Source organism: Eriocheir sinensis, chromosome 15, assembly GCF_024679095.1.
Source record: "Eriocheir sinensis breed Jianghai 21 chromosome 15, ASM2467909v1, whole genome shotgun sequence".
Lineage (NCBI taxonomy): Eukaryota > Metazoa > Arthropoda > Malacostraca > Decapoda > Varunidae > Eriocheir > Eriocheir sinensis.
Genome location: NC_066523.1, coordinates 1,143,150 through 1,161,575, shown reverse-complemented (window position 1 = coordinate 1,161,575; position 18,426 = coordinate 1,143,150). Strand labels below are relative to the sequence as shown.

The 18,426-nt window shown below is 42.1% G+C and overlaps 1 protein-coding gene across 9 annotated transcripts in view; it reads right to left on the bottom strand.

The window, feature by feature from the left end:
* The window catches only part of LOC126998746 (transient receptor potential cation channel trpm-like), a 120,577-nt gene that overhangs the window by 26,982 nt on the left and 75,169 nt on the right, over positions 1 to 18,426 (bottom strand). For all 9 annotated transcript variants that reach the window (XM_050860746.1, XM_050860740.1, XM_050860747.1 and 6 more), the window contains one exon: positions 14,636 to 14,680. In XM_050860746.1, coding sequence (XP_050716703.1) covers positions 14,636 to 14,638 — 3 coding nt within the window. In that variant the 5' untranslated portion in view covers positions 14,639 to 14,680. The remainder of the gene's footprint in view (positions 1 to 14,635; positions 14,681 to 18,426) is intronic.

The following is an 18,426-nucleotide window of genomic DNA, read 5'->3' as shown; positions in this document are numbered from 1 at the left end:
CTCCTCCTTATCATTGCTCTCACAATCATCATTATTTTTATCATCTTCTTCCTCTTCTTCCTCCTCCTCCTTCTCCTCCTCCTCCTTATCATTGCTCTCACAATCATCATTATTTTTATCATCTTCTTCCTCTTCTTCCTCCTCCTCCTTCTCCTCCTCCTCCTTATCATTGCTATCACAATCATCATTATTTTTATCATCTTCATCTTTCTTTTCCTCCTCCTCCTCCTCCTCCTCCTCACCGCCACGCCGGATTGCACGCGTGGGCGGCGGTTAATTAACATCTCTCCAGGAGCCCCATGACACACTTTTTTTTCACTATACGAATATTTTTTAATTTAATTTCCCGGCTCACCAAAACACGCTCACCGGGGCACCAGGATCGAGGGCCGGTGACCTTGCTGCAGCCGGGGGGGGGAGCCTCGAAGCCTAGCACAGTCCCCCCCGGTGCTGGATTTTTAAAGGTGTCCCAGCAGCGTTCAAAACACCGGCTGCCTCGCGTCCCATCCCCTGCTCGGCCCGCGGACAAAAGTGTGTTGACGTCCCGTGTTTGCCTGTCCTGGGAGACGAGACGCGGCGCTGCAGCGAGGGAGGGAGAGGGAAGGAGAGGAAGGGAGGAGGAGCGACGCGGTGTGTGCGTGTGAGAGAGAAAGAGGCCAATGAATGATGATGAAAATGAATGATGATGATGGAGAAATCTTTACGAGGGTGCTCAGGCATGCAATATAACGGGTTCTTTATGGAGTTTGAGTGTTTGATCCTTCCCAAAAGGGTTTGAAGGTGTGGTCAATAGAGTTTACGGTTGTGTAGCCAAACTTAAAGCTAATGCCAGTGGTGTGCTGAATAGAATGCTCAGGAATGCAATAGAACATGCCCTTTGTAGTGTTTCAAAGATGTTTAATCATTCATTAGAGAGTTTGAAGGTGGAGTCAATAGAGACTACGGTTGTGTGTCCAAACTTAAACGCCGATGCCAATGGTGTAATAAGGATACGATTACTGATGTTAGAAGCTTTTACGAGGCTGCTCAGGGATGTAGCAGAATAGGCCTTTTGTGGTGTTGAATCCTTCATAAGAGAGTTTGAAGGTGGAGTCAATAGAGCCTACGGTTGCGTGCCCAAACTTAAAAGCCAACCAAATACGACTACAGATGATTAATAGGATTACACTAACTACGATTACTCATGTAGGAGCTTTTACAAGGGCGTTCAGGGATGTGATAAAATGGTCCTCTGTGGTGTGTGATCTTTTCTAAGAGAGTTCAAAGGTGTTGTGAATAGGATCTGGGACTAAGGAGAGACGAATCGTGTTTACGGAGGGAGAAAAAGAACTTTGATGTGGAAACCTTCAAGAGGGTGTTCAAGGAGGCAATACAAAAAGGCTTCCCTGTGGTGTGTGATCCTTCATAAGAGAGTCCAAAGGTGCGGTAAATGGGATCTAAGACTAAAGGGAGGCAGAGCAAGTTTACAGAGGGAGAAAATGAACGATAATACGGAAACCATTGCGAGGGTATTCAGGAGTGTAATTAAAAAAAGGTTCTCGGTAATGTGTGATCTTATACTTAGAGGTAAGAGAGTTCAAAGGTGCTGTAAAAAGGATCTGAGGCTAAGGAGAGGGGAAGTGTGTTTACAGAAGGAGAAAATGAATCTTGACATAGAAACCTTTGCGAGGGTACGCGTTTTTTTAGAGGCTGCCCGTAGCGCCGGGAGGCTTTCTTGAGGGGCCTCTTGGACGATCCCAGCCCGTTAGTGGCGCAGGAGAATTATATTTATAGTGGCTGCCGTGATGTATGACTCTTACTTGGCCCATGCTGCCACCTAAGTCACTGAAGTTATGGTTTTTTGAAGACCTAGGCAGCATGTGGGTTATCTTCCGCCACTCAGGGATGGTTGAAAATTGTCAACATGCATTCTCTCTCTCTCTCTCTCTCTCTCTCTCTCTCTCTCTCTCTCTCGCACAATGACCACTCGGCCACCGCCTCTCCGGAGTGTAATTAAAAGGTTCTCTCTGGTGTGATTCTTCGTATGTATGTATGTTTGTATGTCCCTAGGTATTCAGTCCTCCAAAGGTGCGCGTCAGGCCATAATGAGAACTGTCCCTCTCAGACACACGAAAACAGACGTGCCAGTTTTCCGCATCCAATCAAACTAAGAGGACGAGCTTGTGGCTGGAAAATAAAATAAAGTTCCTGATGAATTATCCGCGCGGCAGAGGGCGGAATTATATAAATCTTCCTCCTCCTCCTGCTCCTCATGGAAAGTGAAATGGGATTGGAATTTCTCTTTTATTCTTCCTCCAATATACAATCAATTTGAAGGAGATGGAGTTCGACGACACAAGAATAGGCTTTTCCTCGCCATAATTTTCGGTAAAGGAAAATTATGATGGTGTAGGATGGAAATACGAGGAACTTATTAAAGGACATTTCTCTCTTTCTTTCTCCAATATAATCAAGATGAGATGGAGTTCGTTGAGAGAAGGATGGACTTTTGATAAAAAAAAACCCATAAGAACATAAGGAGACTGCAAGGGTCTGGTAGGTCCTATATAAGGCAGCTCCTGTGAACCTAACTCCACCTAATCTTACTATTCATGACTTTATCGAATCTTTCTTTTCTAATGTATTTATCGTATTGGCACTCACAACATGACTGGCAAGCCTATTCCACCACTATGTTGGTAAACCAATTCTCGCCTATGTCCTTGTTGAATCTGAATTTATCCAATTTAATCCCATTGCTACGTGCTCTACCCGGCTCTCTTATCATCAGAACCTCATTAATATCACCCTTAATAAAGCCATTCATCCATTTATAAACGTCGATCAAGTCTCCTCGCACCCTTCGCCTTTCTAGAGAATGCAAGTTTAATTGTTCAAGGCTTTCCTTGTATGGCAAGTTTCTTTACCCGTGAATCATCCTTGTCATCCTCCTCTGTACCGATTCTAACATAATGACATCCTCGCCTTAATCTTCAGTAAAGGGATATGACTTAGGTAGAGGTTTTTTATAGTATAGGATGGCAACAGGAGGAGTTTAAGGGCGAATAGAGATGAAGGTAAAGAAGAAATCCAACAATATGAAGGAAATAGAGTTCGATGACTGAAGAATGGACTTTTCCTCGCCATAATTATAAATGAAGGGATGTGACGAACCAAATTTATAAGAGTATAGAACGGAAATAAGAGCAAATTACGAGTGAATAGAACAGAAGGTAAAGTATAACTGTAAAAATGTAAATAAAACTCTAACCTGTAATTAAACTGTAAACAAAGAAACACCATAGTAAGTAAACTAAATGGGTGATATGAAGTAAAGAAAAAAAATCCCGCCATAAAGAAAACATTGAATAAAAACTTTCCTATTCCGGGCGTGGCGTTGCCGGGCAGAAGCTATGAAGGCAGTACTAACTTTGTGACAGCGTTCTCAAATAGGCTTTTGCCGCGAACACAATGGAGAGGCGATTGATATGCTAAGCCGCCTGCTGCTGGGAGTGGCCGAGCCCGAGCTGAATGTGCTGAATACGAACGCGGTGCTGCGACCTCAGACGGACACACAGACACACAGAGAGATAGATGGATGGGCAGAGAGACGAGGAGAAAGACACGTAGATAGAGAAATAAAATGAGAGACAAAGACATAGATGAAGAGATAGACGAACAGAAAGACACGTAAATAGAGAAAAATAAAATGAGATAGAGATATAAAGATGAACAGAGAGAAGGACAGTAAGAGCGTAGATAGACAAATAAAAAGAGAGACAGAGACAGAGAGATGGAAAGATAGACGACGCATAGATAGACAAATAAAATGATAGACAAAGATGGACAGATAGACGGACATGCAGAAAGACGCGGAGATAAAGATAGATAAACAGAGAAACAGATAGGTAGGCAGATAGATGGGGAGGCCGAGACAGATGGACAGACAGATAGAAAGAAAGATAGACATACGCAGAAACAGACACAAACAAGTAGAAAAACGGGAAGACAAAAGACAGATGGATAGAAATGGAGATTGAAGGATATTTAGAAAGAAACAGGAAGATAGACAGATAGGAAGATAGAGGGAGGCACACGTACAGAAAGACAGACATATTGACACAGGCAGAAACACAGACACAAAGACATCCATCCATCCATCCATACAGACAGACAGACAAGACAGAAAAGACAATAATTTTTAAGTTACATGGCTGCGAATAGATAGATACGCCAAGGGGTGATAAAGTTGCGAGAATATATTGACGCTGACGGTAAAGAAACGAAAAAAAAAAGAAAAGAAAAGTGAGCGTAATAGATTATGGATGCCTGATTAATCGGTCTCTCTCTCTCTCACACACACACACACACACACACACACACACACACACACACACACACACACACACACACACAAACACACACACATTCAGATCAATAAGCGCAATTATATTCTTTATTCTGCGATTCGTAGTCCGTTGGGAATGGACGAAAATAATTTACAGTGCATATTTATTTTACGCATTCCTTCCGTATTATTATTATTATTATTATTATTATTATTATTATTATTATTATTATTATTATTATTATTATTATTATTATTAACATCGATGACTATTTTAAAACACATCTGATAACATAGAATAACTAAGGTGTGTGTGTGTGTGTGTGTGTGTGTGTGTGTGTGTGTTTTAGGAACGATTTACTAGGTGTGTTCAGGAAGTCAGTCTAGGAGGAGGAGGAGGAGGAGGAGGAAGCGGAAGCGGAAGCGGAAGCGGAAGCGGAAGAAGAAGAAGAAGAAAAAGAAGAAGAAAAATATTACGATGAAGAGGATGAGGAAGAGAAAGAACAGGACAGAAGACCATGCCGGGGAGGGGATGTGAGGCAAGGCTTTGAGAGCGACTATACAGGGAAGAGCAAGGAAGTGAGGTGCTGGCGGAGGTATCGAAGGCTTACTCCAACACAACGTGACTTCTAAATCCGCGAAGCTCAACACAAGAAACAAAGCCCCATATCCACATTTGGTCAGGCTTTCGTAGAGGTTGCGTTAGTATTGCCATGGGTAGTTTTACGAGCCTAGTGAGAGTGTGACAAGACTTCTGCGCCGCGAATGTGAAAAAAAATACTCATGAGAACACAGTTAATCTCTTTTGTGGTCTTTGAAAATACTGTGAGAGCCGAAAGCGTCTAGGAATACGAGTTAAAGCTACAGAAACATCCACAGCCTTCACAGTAATCGATGAGCCTTTTGGGACCCGTTGGAAAGGCGTAGCGCTACATGTGATCTGATCTGTGTATGGGAGTCACGTGCGAGCGAGGGCGGGGAAGGAAGTTTGTTCGTTGTATACATTCTCCCAGCGTTTGCACTTCCCTTTTCTGTGTACGATTTGTCCTTCTTCTTCTCCTCCTCCTCTTCCTCTTCCTCTTCTTCTTTTCCTTTTCTTCCTTCTTGTTCTTGTTCTTGTTCTTCTTCTTCTCGTCCTCCTCCTCCTCTTTCTCCTTAATCCAATTTTCCTCTAACAAACACTCTTCGTTGTCATCATCCAATTCTCTCTCGTCCCCTGATCCACTTTCTCATTAGGGAGTGTACCCACCCAATCTCTCTCTCTCTCTCTCTCTCTCTTTATCTATCTATGTATCTTGTGGTCGCTATAGCATAATAATTTGCGTTCAATACTCATGAATCTTTCCGTTTTACCTTAGATTCATTTCATACACATTTTTCTATACATATGATTTGATTAGGCTCGTTTTCCCCTCTCTCTTAAATCTTGCCACACACAAAATATAATAATTAACACTGTACTTCCATGCTATTACATTTTTTTCGCATCACGCTGGCGAGATGGAAAGCGAGCGAGGGAGAACATGTAAATAAAAACTATATGAGGGGAATTGCTTCATAATATACTGGCTGTAATTCTGTGGTGGTAACAATGAATGGAAAACGATATCATGTGCAATATTAGATGACCTTGATTTGTATGCCCGCGCTGGACAATTATTAAGCGAGGAGTAATTTTTCACGCCCGCAACGGTCAACTATCAGGCGACGGGTCACATCACATCAACACCGACACGCCTATGAATAATCACCATATATATTAAAACACGACACCCGTACACACACATACCAATACACATACACACCAGTACACAGATATACCAATCCTCATACATACACAGAGCTGAGTAGTGGCTATGAAAGTGTAGAGGATAAAATACACTTCACCACATGTTATTTACGTATGCAATAAGGTACAATAAATATGCAGTATAAACTATTGTAACTGCATAGGCTGGCGATATCGAGTCCAGCGTGTGATCAGACCATGGTGAATTAGAGACCAGTCAGTTACTGCACCGATTTATAGCAAGTACATCCCTGACTAATGCCCGGATTAATGGCTACACCGAACCGAGAGAGAGAGAGAGAGAAAAAAAAAAGACAGCGATCCTAAGTAATCTAATTGGATTCTAACTTCACGCGATGCAACACGCTATAAGTCACACACACATTGATTCTCTTCTCATTTTTTCTGTGTTTTATTGTTGTTTTTGTGTTTGTTTTTGTTTTTGTTGTTCTTTCATCTTCTTTTTCCTCTGCTTCTTCTTCTTCTTCTTCTTCTTCATCTTCTTTTTCTTCTTTTTCTTCTTCTTTCTTTCTTTCTTTCTTTCTTTCTTTCTTTCTTTCTTTCTCTCAGCACCGTGGCGAAATTTTCATTCTCTCTCTCTCTCTCTCTCTCTCTCTCTCTCTCTCTCTCTCTCTCTCTCTCTCTCTCTCTCTCTCTCTCCATCTCTCACTCCCTCTCTCACTCCCTCTCCCACTCCCTCTCCCTCTCTCAGCCGTGTCGAAATCGCAACAACTTCACCTCCACAATGTATACACCGTCCCATCCCATTCTCCCATATTAACGCCTGTTCGCCAATTTGCACACCCCCTTCCAATTAGCCGGGCCGGTAAATGGGTACCTGGGGAAGCCTGGGGAAGGCAAACTGTGGTAACCCGGATGCCACAACTGTCCTGCGTTCTGGGGTGGGTGTGTTCTTACCTAAAATAATATAGTAGTGTGTTCTTACCTTATACAGATTAAAAGAGAGACTGTAGATTAGATAGGAGAGGAGTTAAGGGCAGGTGTGATGGAGATGTGCACCGAGGCAACGTGTAGCTACAGTTTATACCCACATCTTTACTTTACTTCCACTTAGTATTTAAAATTAATATGAAAAAAACTACCATGAAAAACCGTGAGCTGATATAAAACCGAAATGTTGGCAAAATCGCTTCATAATCAACTTATTTTTCTGACGTTTCATTTTTTACACCGCCGTTAAATTTTCCAAAAGCAGGTTGATTTTTCCCTTGATATGAGGATTAATCAGGTCGGCAAACATATCCGGTTCCTGACCTTTCCCTGCCACGCTCCTCCTCTTCTTCCTCTTCTTCTTCCTTTGGCTGCTCCCGTTAGAGACCGTCAGAGCGTTTTCATATTTTCCTGTCCTCTGCAGCTTCCTCTTCTATCACGCGACTGCCTGCATGTCCACCCCTTCATGACATCTGTAAACCTCCACTTTGTCCTTTCTCTATCCCTTTTACCTGGTAGCTTCATCTCCAGCATCCAATCTCCTCTTTATCCTTTCTCTTCTCGTTTTGTCTGGTAGCTCCGTTTCCAGCATCCATCCCCCGATATACCCAGCATCTCTTTCTCTTCCTAACGTGTCCAAATCCTTCCCAGCATCCTTCCTCCTATATACCCCAGCATCTCTCTTTCGTGCGTGTCCAAATCACCTCAATTTCGACTCTCTTTGTCTCTGAACCGTCTACTCTGAGCTGTCCCTTTGTCTCGCGATTTACCAAGCATCTGTTTTCTTCCGCATGTGTTCAAACCATCTCAGTTTCGACAAGGGTATCTATCTTTCTGAAGCGTCTAACCTGGGCTGTCTCTTTGTTTCCCTCTTGACTGACAGTTCTATCCCCAGCATCCTTCTCGCGATATACCAAGAATCCCTTTTCTTCCGCATGTGTTCAAGCCATCTCAATTTCGACAAGGTTATCTCTCTTTCTGAAGCGTCTAACCTGGGCTGTCTCTTTGTTTCCCTTTTGACTGACAGCTCTATATTCTCACCTCTCTTCTCGCGATTTACCAAGCATCTCTTTTCTTCTGCATATGTTTAAACCATTTCAGTCCCAACTCCCTCACTTTGTCTCCGAACAGTCTGTCTTGGGCCGCCCCTTTGATAGTCTCCTTTCTGATCTTGCCATCCATTCACCAATATTCGACTCCTTTCCATATTCTTCCTTCCTGTTTCGCGGTAAATATTCTCCAGCGTTCTCATACCATTTCCTACATCTTCCCTTCACATTCCAAGGCAAATATAAAGCAGTGTTCTCGTCCCATTTCCCTTCCATTCCATTCTATTCGAAGCTCTTTCCCTATATTCTCTCTTCCTGTTCCATGGCAAATTTTCCTCTCTATTTTCATCTCATTTCCTACAGTTTCCCTTCTCATTCCAAGGTAAATATGAATCAGTGTTCTCATTCCATCCCCCGTACTCATCATCCATCTCATTCCACGCCAAACATCCTCCAATACTTGTTTCACGATCGAATCAAACTCCGGACGCGTTTCCACAACAGTGACCAATGAGGTGTGTCAAGATCAAGAGGCCCCACACGGGAGCTGTGGAACGACCCCCAAGTGACGTACACAGATCAAACGTACAGCAGCCTTAGGGAACGACTGGTTTTGGTAGTTATATACACTGACTGTGAAAATGGCCCATACCTATACTAACTTTTGACAACCTACACTGTTCTCCTGTATTTACTCTGTGCTAATCTCTCCTTGTCATGAACACTTCCACAATACACTCCCTTCCTTCCCTCGTGAAGAACATATACTATACAACATTTGAACATGGTATGAAAGAGGATTAGACATTCTGATTGTGGAAAGAGGTATATAAAAAGTTAGATAGATAGACAGACAGATAGATATAGATAAAGAGATAGATAGATAAAGAGAGAAAGAGCAAAGCAATAAGAAAAAAAAAAACATATCACATTTAAATAAGATAATATGAGCTAGTGTGAAAGGAAACCATACACTTTACCACATGTTATTTAAGTATGAAATGATATACAGCAAAATACAGTATATATATAAATCACTTTAACTGCATATGAAAGCGTCGAGCGGAATTGTATTATACCACATGTTAGCCACGTGTGACATGATGTTACGCAAAAAACAAAACAAAAACAAAAACAAAAAACACCACAGAACAATTTTATCTGTGTGTGGAAATGGAAAGGAAAATTAGAGAGAGAAAAAAACAACATTGTACTTCATTTTACCTGCATATGAAGGTGAAAATACAAAAAGAATATATACTGCACGTAGGAAATAGTGAAAAGTGGAATATATAGAAAAGAAAAATGGTAATATATGTACTAGGCAATGTAAGAATTAATTTATCGTTTTCTATTGCTTTTTTTATTTCGACAAACTCTCCCTTCCAGTTTCCAGGCGGCGTAAACATCAAATCAAATCAGTGTGTTTACCTGGAACAAGAAAGCGAAAACAACAACACAGACGAAAGAGGAATAACGTCAAAGTTAGTAGCAATGAAAAGTTTTAATTCATTCTTTATCTTGTATTTCTCATTCGTCTTCTCCTATGCTATTTCCACGCCCAAGGACAAACGTGTTATAAGCCAATCAATTCCCGCATTCTAGTCCCATTTAGCGGCAAGTCATCCCATGCCCGAAATACATCCTTTTCCAATGCCCAAAACACGCCCTTGTCCAATGCCTTTAATACATTCTTTTCCATGCTCGAAATATATTCTTTTTATGTGCCCTAAACACGCCCTATTACAATGCTCTCAAAGCTTAATACCTCCTTTTCCATGCTCTTAATACGTTCTTTTTCACGGTCTGAATATGTCGTTTTCCTATGTCCTTAATACGCCTTCCTCCTATGGTTTCAATACGTCCTTTTTCTATGCCTTTAATTCGAGTACATCCTCTTCCTATATCGTGGTCTAATGGTCACAGTGCTCTTAATACGTTCCTTTTCATGGTCTCAATATGTCCTTATCCTATGTCCTTAATACGCCTTCCTCCTATGGTTTCAATACGTCCTTTTCCTATGCCCTTGATACTAGTACATCCTCTTACTATATCGTGGTCTAATGATCCGTGGGCCCGTGTTCGAACCCAGGCCCGGGGAGTTGGCGTGCAGATCACCCAGCTGTTCATCCTCCCTTTCGGGCTGATCGGTAAACGGGTACTTGGGGAAACCTGGGGATGGTAAACAGTGGTAATTCAGATTTCACATTGGCCGTGTCCCGGGGCAACTAGTTCTTACCTACCACAGGCTCAAAGGGCCAACGGATCGGAGATGAGCACAGTAGCCACGCGCAGCTATAGCGTATGCACCCACCTTTACCTTTACCTCCTCCTATGCTCTCAATACGTCCTTTTCTCATGACCTAAATACGTCCTCTATAATGTCCTTAATACACCTTCCTCACATGCTCTCAATGCCTCCTCCTTCCCATGCTTTCAAAACGTCCGCCTCAGTTACTCTCAATACGTTTTCCTGTTTTGCTATTAGTGAGTTAGCAGCCAGTCCATGTTCCGCCTACGCTTGTATGTATGTGTGTGTGTATGTATGCCTCCTACTATTGTTCTCTCTCTCTCTCTCTCTCTCTCTCTCTCTCTCTCTCTCTCTCTCTCTCTCTCTCTCTGTTTCTTTGTCTATTCAACCCGGCTTCATCTTTTACGTTCCTCCTTGTTTCATATTCTTTTCTTAACCACTCTTGCATTCAATTATCCATTCATTCATCTCTCTCTCTCTCTCTCTCTCTCTCTCTCTCTCTCTCTCTCTCTCTCTCTCTCTCTCTCTCTCTCTCTCTCTCTCTCTCTCTCTCTCTCTCTCTCTCTCTCTCTCTCTCTCTCTCTCTCTCTCTCTCTTCCACCCTGATCCATTTTTTACAGTCCTCCCTTTCTCTTTCTTTATTTTTAACCGTTCGTTTAATTATTCATTCATTCATCTCTCTCTATCTATCTATCTATCTTTCTCTCTCTCTCTATCTATCTATCTATCTATCTTTCTCTCTCTCTCGCGTGTTCTCCCTCCAAACCATCATAACAAAGCCACAGGATCAAAGGGACGCACTGCTCAGCGCTCGTCGCCCGCCCGCGCCACACAGAGACGACGATGACAGCGACGGTGACAGAGGAGGAGGAGGAGGACAGAATATGACACGACGCAAGGGAACGACAATACGATGAAAAGGAAAGAAAAAGAAAAGGAAGAAATGATGTGTTTTGTGTGTGTGAATGTTGTTTTTTCCTGTTTTTCTTTTTTCCTTGGTTTTGTTTTTTCATGAGTTGAATTGTTTACTATTGCTACGCTACTACTACTACTACTACTACTACTACTACTGTTTCTATTTCTACTTCTTCATTTTTATTTTCATTTTCATTTTTCTTCTGCTTCTTCTTTTTTTCTTTTTCTTCTTCAACTTCATCTTCTACTACTACTACTACTACTACTGCTACTACTACTACTACTACTATTACTATTATTACTACTACAGCTATTACTACTGCTACTTCTACTACTTTTCCTTCTCCTCCTCCTCCACCTCCTCCCCCTCATACTACCACCACTACTACTACTACTACTACTACTACTACTACTTTCACAACTTAAACAGCCTTAAAACGCCTTGCTGAACCAAATCTCTTTCAGTCTCTCTCTCCCTTTCTTCTTGTTTTCCTCCTCGTCCTCATTTTCCTCCTCCTCCTCCTCCTCCTCCTCCTCCTCCTCCTCCTCCTCCTCCTCCTCCTCCTCTTCTTTATCTTATTTCACTTCCCTTCCTTTTCCGGACTTCATCTCCGCTTCAGACTTAACTTCCTCAACTTCAGCACACCAGATAGTTTCCTCGGTCCTTCCTTGCCTCCTCCTCCTCCTCCTCCTCCTCTTCGTGTTCTTCCTCTGCTTCATTTCATCTTTCTTCCCATTTTCTTCTTGTCAGTCGATGTCTTTTTATCTTCTGCGTTCTGTTCCTCTTTTAATCTGAGTCTATTTTTGTTCTTCACTATTTTAATTTTCTTCTTTTTCCTGTTTCTTCTTTCTTTTCGTATTTTTCTCTTCTTTTTCTTCTGTTTTTTATCTTTTCTTCTTTCCTTTCTCTTTCTTCCTCCCCCTCAGTCTACGCAACTGCCTCCTCCTCCTCCTCCTCCTCCTCCTCCTCCTCCTCCTCCTCCTCCTCCTCTCTACGTCATCATCAAATTGCCTCCCTCATTTCCTGATCCACGTTTTCATCAACCATTCTCTCTCTCTCTCTCTCTCTCTCTCTCTCTCTCTCTCTCTCTCTCTCTCTCTCTCTCTCTCTCTCACGCAATTCCATCACAAGCTCATAGGAATTAAACTCCCATAAGATAACCGTCTCTCTCTCTCTCTCTCTCTCTCTCTCTCTCTCTCTCTCTCTCTCTCTCTCTCTCTCTCTCTCTCTCTCTCTCTGTGTGTGTGTGTGTGTGTGTGTGTGTGTGTGTGTGTGTGTGTGTGTGTGTGTGTGTGTACGTACGTCGACACATCATTATTCTTCTCAGTGATGGAAGATGTGTGTTGGGTTCCCATTAATCTACCTCGGCAGGGGGGAAGAGGAGGAGGAGGAGGAGGAGGAGGAGGAAAAGGTGGTAATAACAGTGGTGGTGGTTGTGTCTGTGGTAGTGGTGGTGGTGGTGGTGGTAGTGATGGTGGTGGTGGTGGTAGTGGTGGTGGTGGTGGTGGTGATGGTGGTGGTGGTGATAATGGAGGGGGTAGTGGTGGTGGTGGTGGCAGTAATTGGGCTAGAGGTGGCACGTGCGCAAACACACACACACACACACACACACACACACACACACACACACACACACACATTCGCACACTCACGTCCTACCCTCCGTCCCCCCTCCAAACCCACACACATTCCGCATGAACTTGAAATAAATAAAAGTTTAGTACAAAAAATATTCGTAAGTAATTAAGCTCTATCCTTTTTTTGATCTGAGTGAAGAAGATTATAATTAGTCCTTAAATCTACTTAGAGACACGCGATCCCTTCAATAAATTCAATTACTCTATTATTTTCTTTACTTCTTTTTCTTATGCATTTTTTTATCCTCCTTCCCTTGTTTTATTATCATTCTTATTCCTGTTCTTTTTCTTCTTTGTCTCATTCACTCTTTTTTATATTTCTTCCCCTTTATTTTATTGTCATCCTTCTTGTTCTTATTCTTTTTCTTCTTCATCTCATAATCATTGCTCTCACCACTATCATTATTATTATTATTATTATTATTATTATTATTATTATTATTATTATTATTGCCTTCGACATCATTGTTCCAGAAGGGGATAAGGGCCGAGCATAAACCTTGGAGCCATAAACATTACTGAGGATAAAGCGAAAGCAATAGAACGAAGGGAAGGGAAGGGAAGGGAAGGGAAGGGAAGGGAAGGGAGGGGAGGGGAGGGGAGGGCAGGGAAGGGAAAGGAATGGAAAGGAAGGGACTGGGAGGGAAAGGAAGGAAAAGGAAAGGGAAGGGAAGGAAAAAGAAGGAAAAGGAAGGAAAAGGAAGGGAAGGGAAGGGAAGGGAAGGAAAAGGAAGGAAAGCAAAGGGGAGGGAATAAAAAGGAAGGGAAATTAAGGAAAATGAAAGGGAAAGACATGAAGGGGAAGGTATGGAAAAGGAAGAGAAAAAAAGGGAAGGGGAAGGAGGGGAATGTAAGTGAGGGGAAAGGAAAGGAAGGGAAGGGTAAGGAAGGAAAGGAAGAGAAAGGAAGGGAAAGGAAGTGAAGTGAAGGGAAGGAAAGGGAAGATAAATGAATGGAATGGAAGGGAAGGAAAGGGAAGGGAAGGTATGGGAAGATAGGGGATAGAGAGGGAAGGGAAGGGCAGGGAAAGGAAGAGAAAGGAAGGAAAGGGAAAGAAAAGAGAAGGGAAGGAAGGGAAAGGAAAGGAAGGGAAGGGCGGACAAAACAAAATTAATGGCAGTGCAGTGTTGAATAGCGAAGTGAACCAATGGCTAGAGGAGGAGGAGGAGGAGGAGGAGGAGGAGGAGGAGGAAACGGAGGAGGAAGAGGTAGAAGACGATGGCGAAAGGGAAAATCTGCATGCATAATAGGAAGAAGAAGAAGAAGAAGAAGAAGAAGAAGAAGAGGAAGAAAAGCGGAAAAAGGAGAAAAAAAAAACCGAAGAAAGACGAAGAAGAAGAAGAGCTGGAATACATAAATTGAAGGCGAGGAAAAAGTTGGCCAAATTAAGGAAAGGAAAGGAAAGGCCAAGGACAGAAAGGTGGCCGTGGGGAGGAGGAGGAGGAGGAGGAGGAAAGAGTAATGGCCTAATTAAGCTGCATGGGACCCAAAGGAAAGGATTATCCGGAGTGAAAAGAGAAATGTAGATGAAGATGTAAAAATGGAGCCAAGGTGAGAGAGAGGAAAGAAGAAAGACGGAAGACAGAAAAACGAAAATGAATGAAGAAAGGAAGGAAAGAAGGAAGGATTGACTGAAGGAAAGAAACAAGCAAATAAAGATAGATAAGTATGTAAATAAAATAGCTACATACACACACGTACAAAGATACACTCACCATTTGTATGTACAGTTACTGCCACGTGTCCTCATCCTAGCTTCTCTGAAAAAAAGAAAGAGAAAAACAAGTCAGAATCAAGACAAAAAATATCATGTCAAATAGAGTATATTGGACGTACATGATCAAAACACACACACACACACACACACACACACACACACACACACACACAATAACATTCACAATAAGTGGAAATTAAGATAAAAATTGCCCTACACATGATATACAGCTTGAAAAGACGCTGAACACTAAATAAAAATGAATAAAACCTTTACTATCAACCTTTTATAAGTACAGAGTTTCTTTTTTGTTATTTCTTTGCTTTCGTTTTCTTTGTGTTGCCCCTGAATTGCCTCCTCAACTATTAATAAGAAAAAGTTCACACAGGCTTTTACAGTAATAAATAACAATGCATATAGAAAACACATTCATATACGTTTAACCTGGTAGCTGCGGGGATCACGTTTTTAAAGGCCCCTCTAAGCGAATTAAATAGAAAATTCATCGCTCTTGTAAACCACTTCATAATATATATATCAACGCATTTTGTGATCAGTTTATGCATCGACTATTTTGGCGGGGTTATATCATGGCAAAAATGTGGCCCGTCGCTGGTACACGGTAAAACCACAAATTTGGCCCATCGCTGCTACCGGGTTAAGTTTAATTCTGTAAAAAAATGTTTCGAATAAGAGATACAAGTAGGTTTCCACGTATATATTGCAACGCAGTTCTCGGAGTTCAGAAAACTCTCCACGTGTGAGTATACGCCGCTTCGCACCAGTTTAGGACGGATATCCATGACGCTTATCCTCACAGCCTCGTTAACAATTAAAAGTCTTGATCCTGCTTTCCATTAATAAATGATTCCTAGGATTTCAGGGCAGGGATCAACTGCGCTCCACTTCACAACAATACGACCAATAATTATTTACGCGTTTTCCGTGGTATAGAGGGATCTAAATGTAGTTTTAACACGTAACTGTCTTTATTTCCTTCACAGACAAATATCACACACATGACCAGCATCGTAAAAAGAATTTTCCTCGAGTTGAGAGGTTTTATGTGGGTTCAAAGCACACATTCCTTTGTTTTCTGACTACAAACAGAACGGGTAGAATTAACAAAGCTCTCCGGATGGTAAAAAGAGATTTCCCGTGAGACAGAAATCTATATTCCTTTGTTTGCGCAAATAAGGTCGGATCCACAAGGGTTAACGGAGCATTTTATTGATAGACACACAGTTTTCCTGACCTAAAACACATATTTCCGACCCAATACGAACAGAAGGACCACGCATTCCTTGATCTAAAACACGTATTTTCATCATAATACGAACACAACTGTAAATGTTAACATATATACACACTTTCTCCTGACCTAAAACACAGATTTCCTTTCCAATACGATCATAAGTGGAAGAGTTAACACACACACACACACACACACACACACACACACACACACACACACACACACACACACACACACACACACACACACACACTTTCCCTTATCTAAAACACGTATTTTTTTTCCCGATACGAGCATAACAGGAAAGACTAACATATATACAGTTTCCATGACCTAAAACAAATATATCCTTCACAATACGAGCATAACAGGGAGGATTAACAGCTCCTCACAAGGTTGAAAAGAGATAATCCATGATCGCAAAACATGTCTCCCTCGCTTCGTGTTATCAATACAAAAAATAACTATTGGGTTAATGCAGCTTTCCACGAATATGCTAAATCTTCAAAGGGATGGTAGTTCTTTCCCTCAGTAATACCCTCATCACGCATGGATAAGCCCTCCGCGCGACCGGCTACATCCTGCATACTTGGGGGAAAACATTAGGCACGTGTTAGTGAAACGTGGCTGGTCGAGGCCGGAGAGTTTTCTGCCCAAGCGCCGCTCACCTCGCCCGCCAGCCAACCAGCCAGATGACCTCACCGCTAGCACCGTCATCAGCGTTACTGACTACTACTATCAACACCACGACCACCACCACCTCTGACTACCACAATCACCACAACTATCATCACCACCACCACCGTCATCACCATCACCACCGCTGCCGAGTTTCAAGTCAACATACCGTTATAGCCATCACCACCATCACCACTACCAACACCTGTCACCACCACTACCACCGCCACTTGCATGGTTATATTCACCACCAGCATCTTCATCACCATCACAGACTTCCTCACCATCACCACCTCTAGCACCGTTTTCATCACCACTATTAATTCCATCATCATCACCACCATTACAACCATCACCAATCATGCATTACCATCGACGTGTCCCATCATCACTACCCCTACCACTAGCACAGCCATCATCACCACCACCACCACCATCACCGCCACCACCACTACCAGCACCACCACCACCATCACCTCTCGACTGAGTGTATCCGGAAACGACCATCCATTCAGCCAATTTCCTTTGATCTTTCCCCGCTTATTTAGCCACACACACACACACACACACACACACACACACACACACACACACACACAGAGAGTACGTAATAAATATCTTAACCCTTTTCAGTGCTTTTCTTCCCCCCTCCTTAAAAATTCAACACACTTTTTTTTTGCACAGACATTTTTGAAAAGCTTAATGCGGAGGTCGTTAGTTTTTTTTCGCTCTTCTTTTTTTAAACGGGATGACACAGAAAGAGAAATTTGAGAGGAAAAGTTTGACCCGGAAGTAAGATAAGTTGACTCTGGGTAAGCTTGAACGCACAGTAAATATTCGTGCGTATGTACAGAGTTGTCCACGGGAGTATATAAATAAAAAGGAAGATAAAATAATGGAAAGAAATAGAAGAAATATGAAGTATGTGCAGAGGCGTAAACTTGGGTAGAAAAATAGGAATAAATAAATAAAAGGAAACAGAAGCAATAATAACCAAACAATTAAAAGGAAAAAACGTAAAAAAAGAAGAAATTAAAGAAGGAAAACAAAAAAAAGATATAAATAAAAAACAAGAGAACAAACAAACAATTAAAAATAAAACAACCGTAAAATTAACTATCAAGACACAAGAAAGGAAATAAAAAAATAAAGCGCAAAAAAAAAAGATGAGTAAAAAGAGTTAATTAAAAGGCTGCGAAAAGATTTAATGTCTAAGTTTCGTGTTTTTTTTCAATAGCTTAAAAAAAAAAGACACCAGAACTGACTCACCATTTCCTCACTTTCTCCGATTTACCAGATTCTCTCTCTCTCTCTCTCTCTCTCTCTCTCTCTCTCTCTCTCTCTCTCTCTCTCTCTCTCTCTCTCTCTCTCTCTCTCTCTCTCTCTCTCTCTCTCTCTCTCTCTCTCTCTCTCTCTCCACCCACTTCGTTCCCTGTCCTCTCTCGGATTATTGCCACGGGAATGCATTAAACCCTAACATGCCCATGACAGAAAGGGAGGGAGGGAGGGAGGGAGGGAGAGAGAGTGGGAGGGAGGGAGGGAGAGGAAAGGAGGAAGGGATGGAGGAGAGGGATTGAGAGAAGGATGAGGAAACAGAGAGAGAGAGTAAAGGAGAATGAAGCAGGGAAGAAAAGGAAGAAATATTGGAGGAAAGAAAGAGTGAAGAAGGAAGGGACAGAAAGGGAGAGAGGGTGGGAGGGAGAGCGCAAGGAAAGGAAGGACTGAGAGAAGGATGAGGGAATAGAGAGTAAAGGAGGAACTGAGTAAGGACGGAAGAAGTAAGGAAGAAAAAATAGAAGTAAGGAAGGAGGGAGTGGTAGAGCGAGAAGATAAGGAGGAGAGTTAAGTGAGAGACG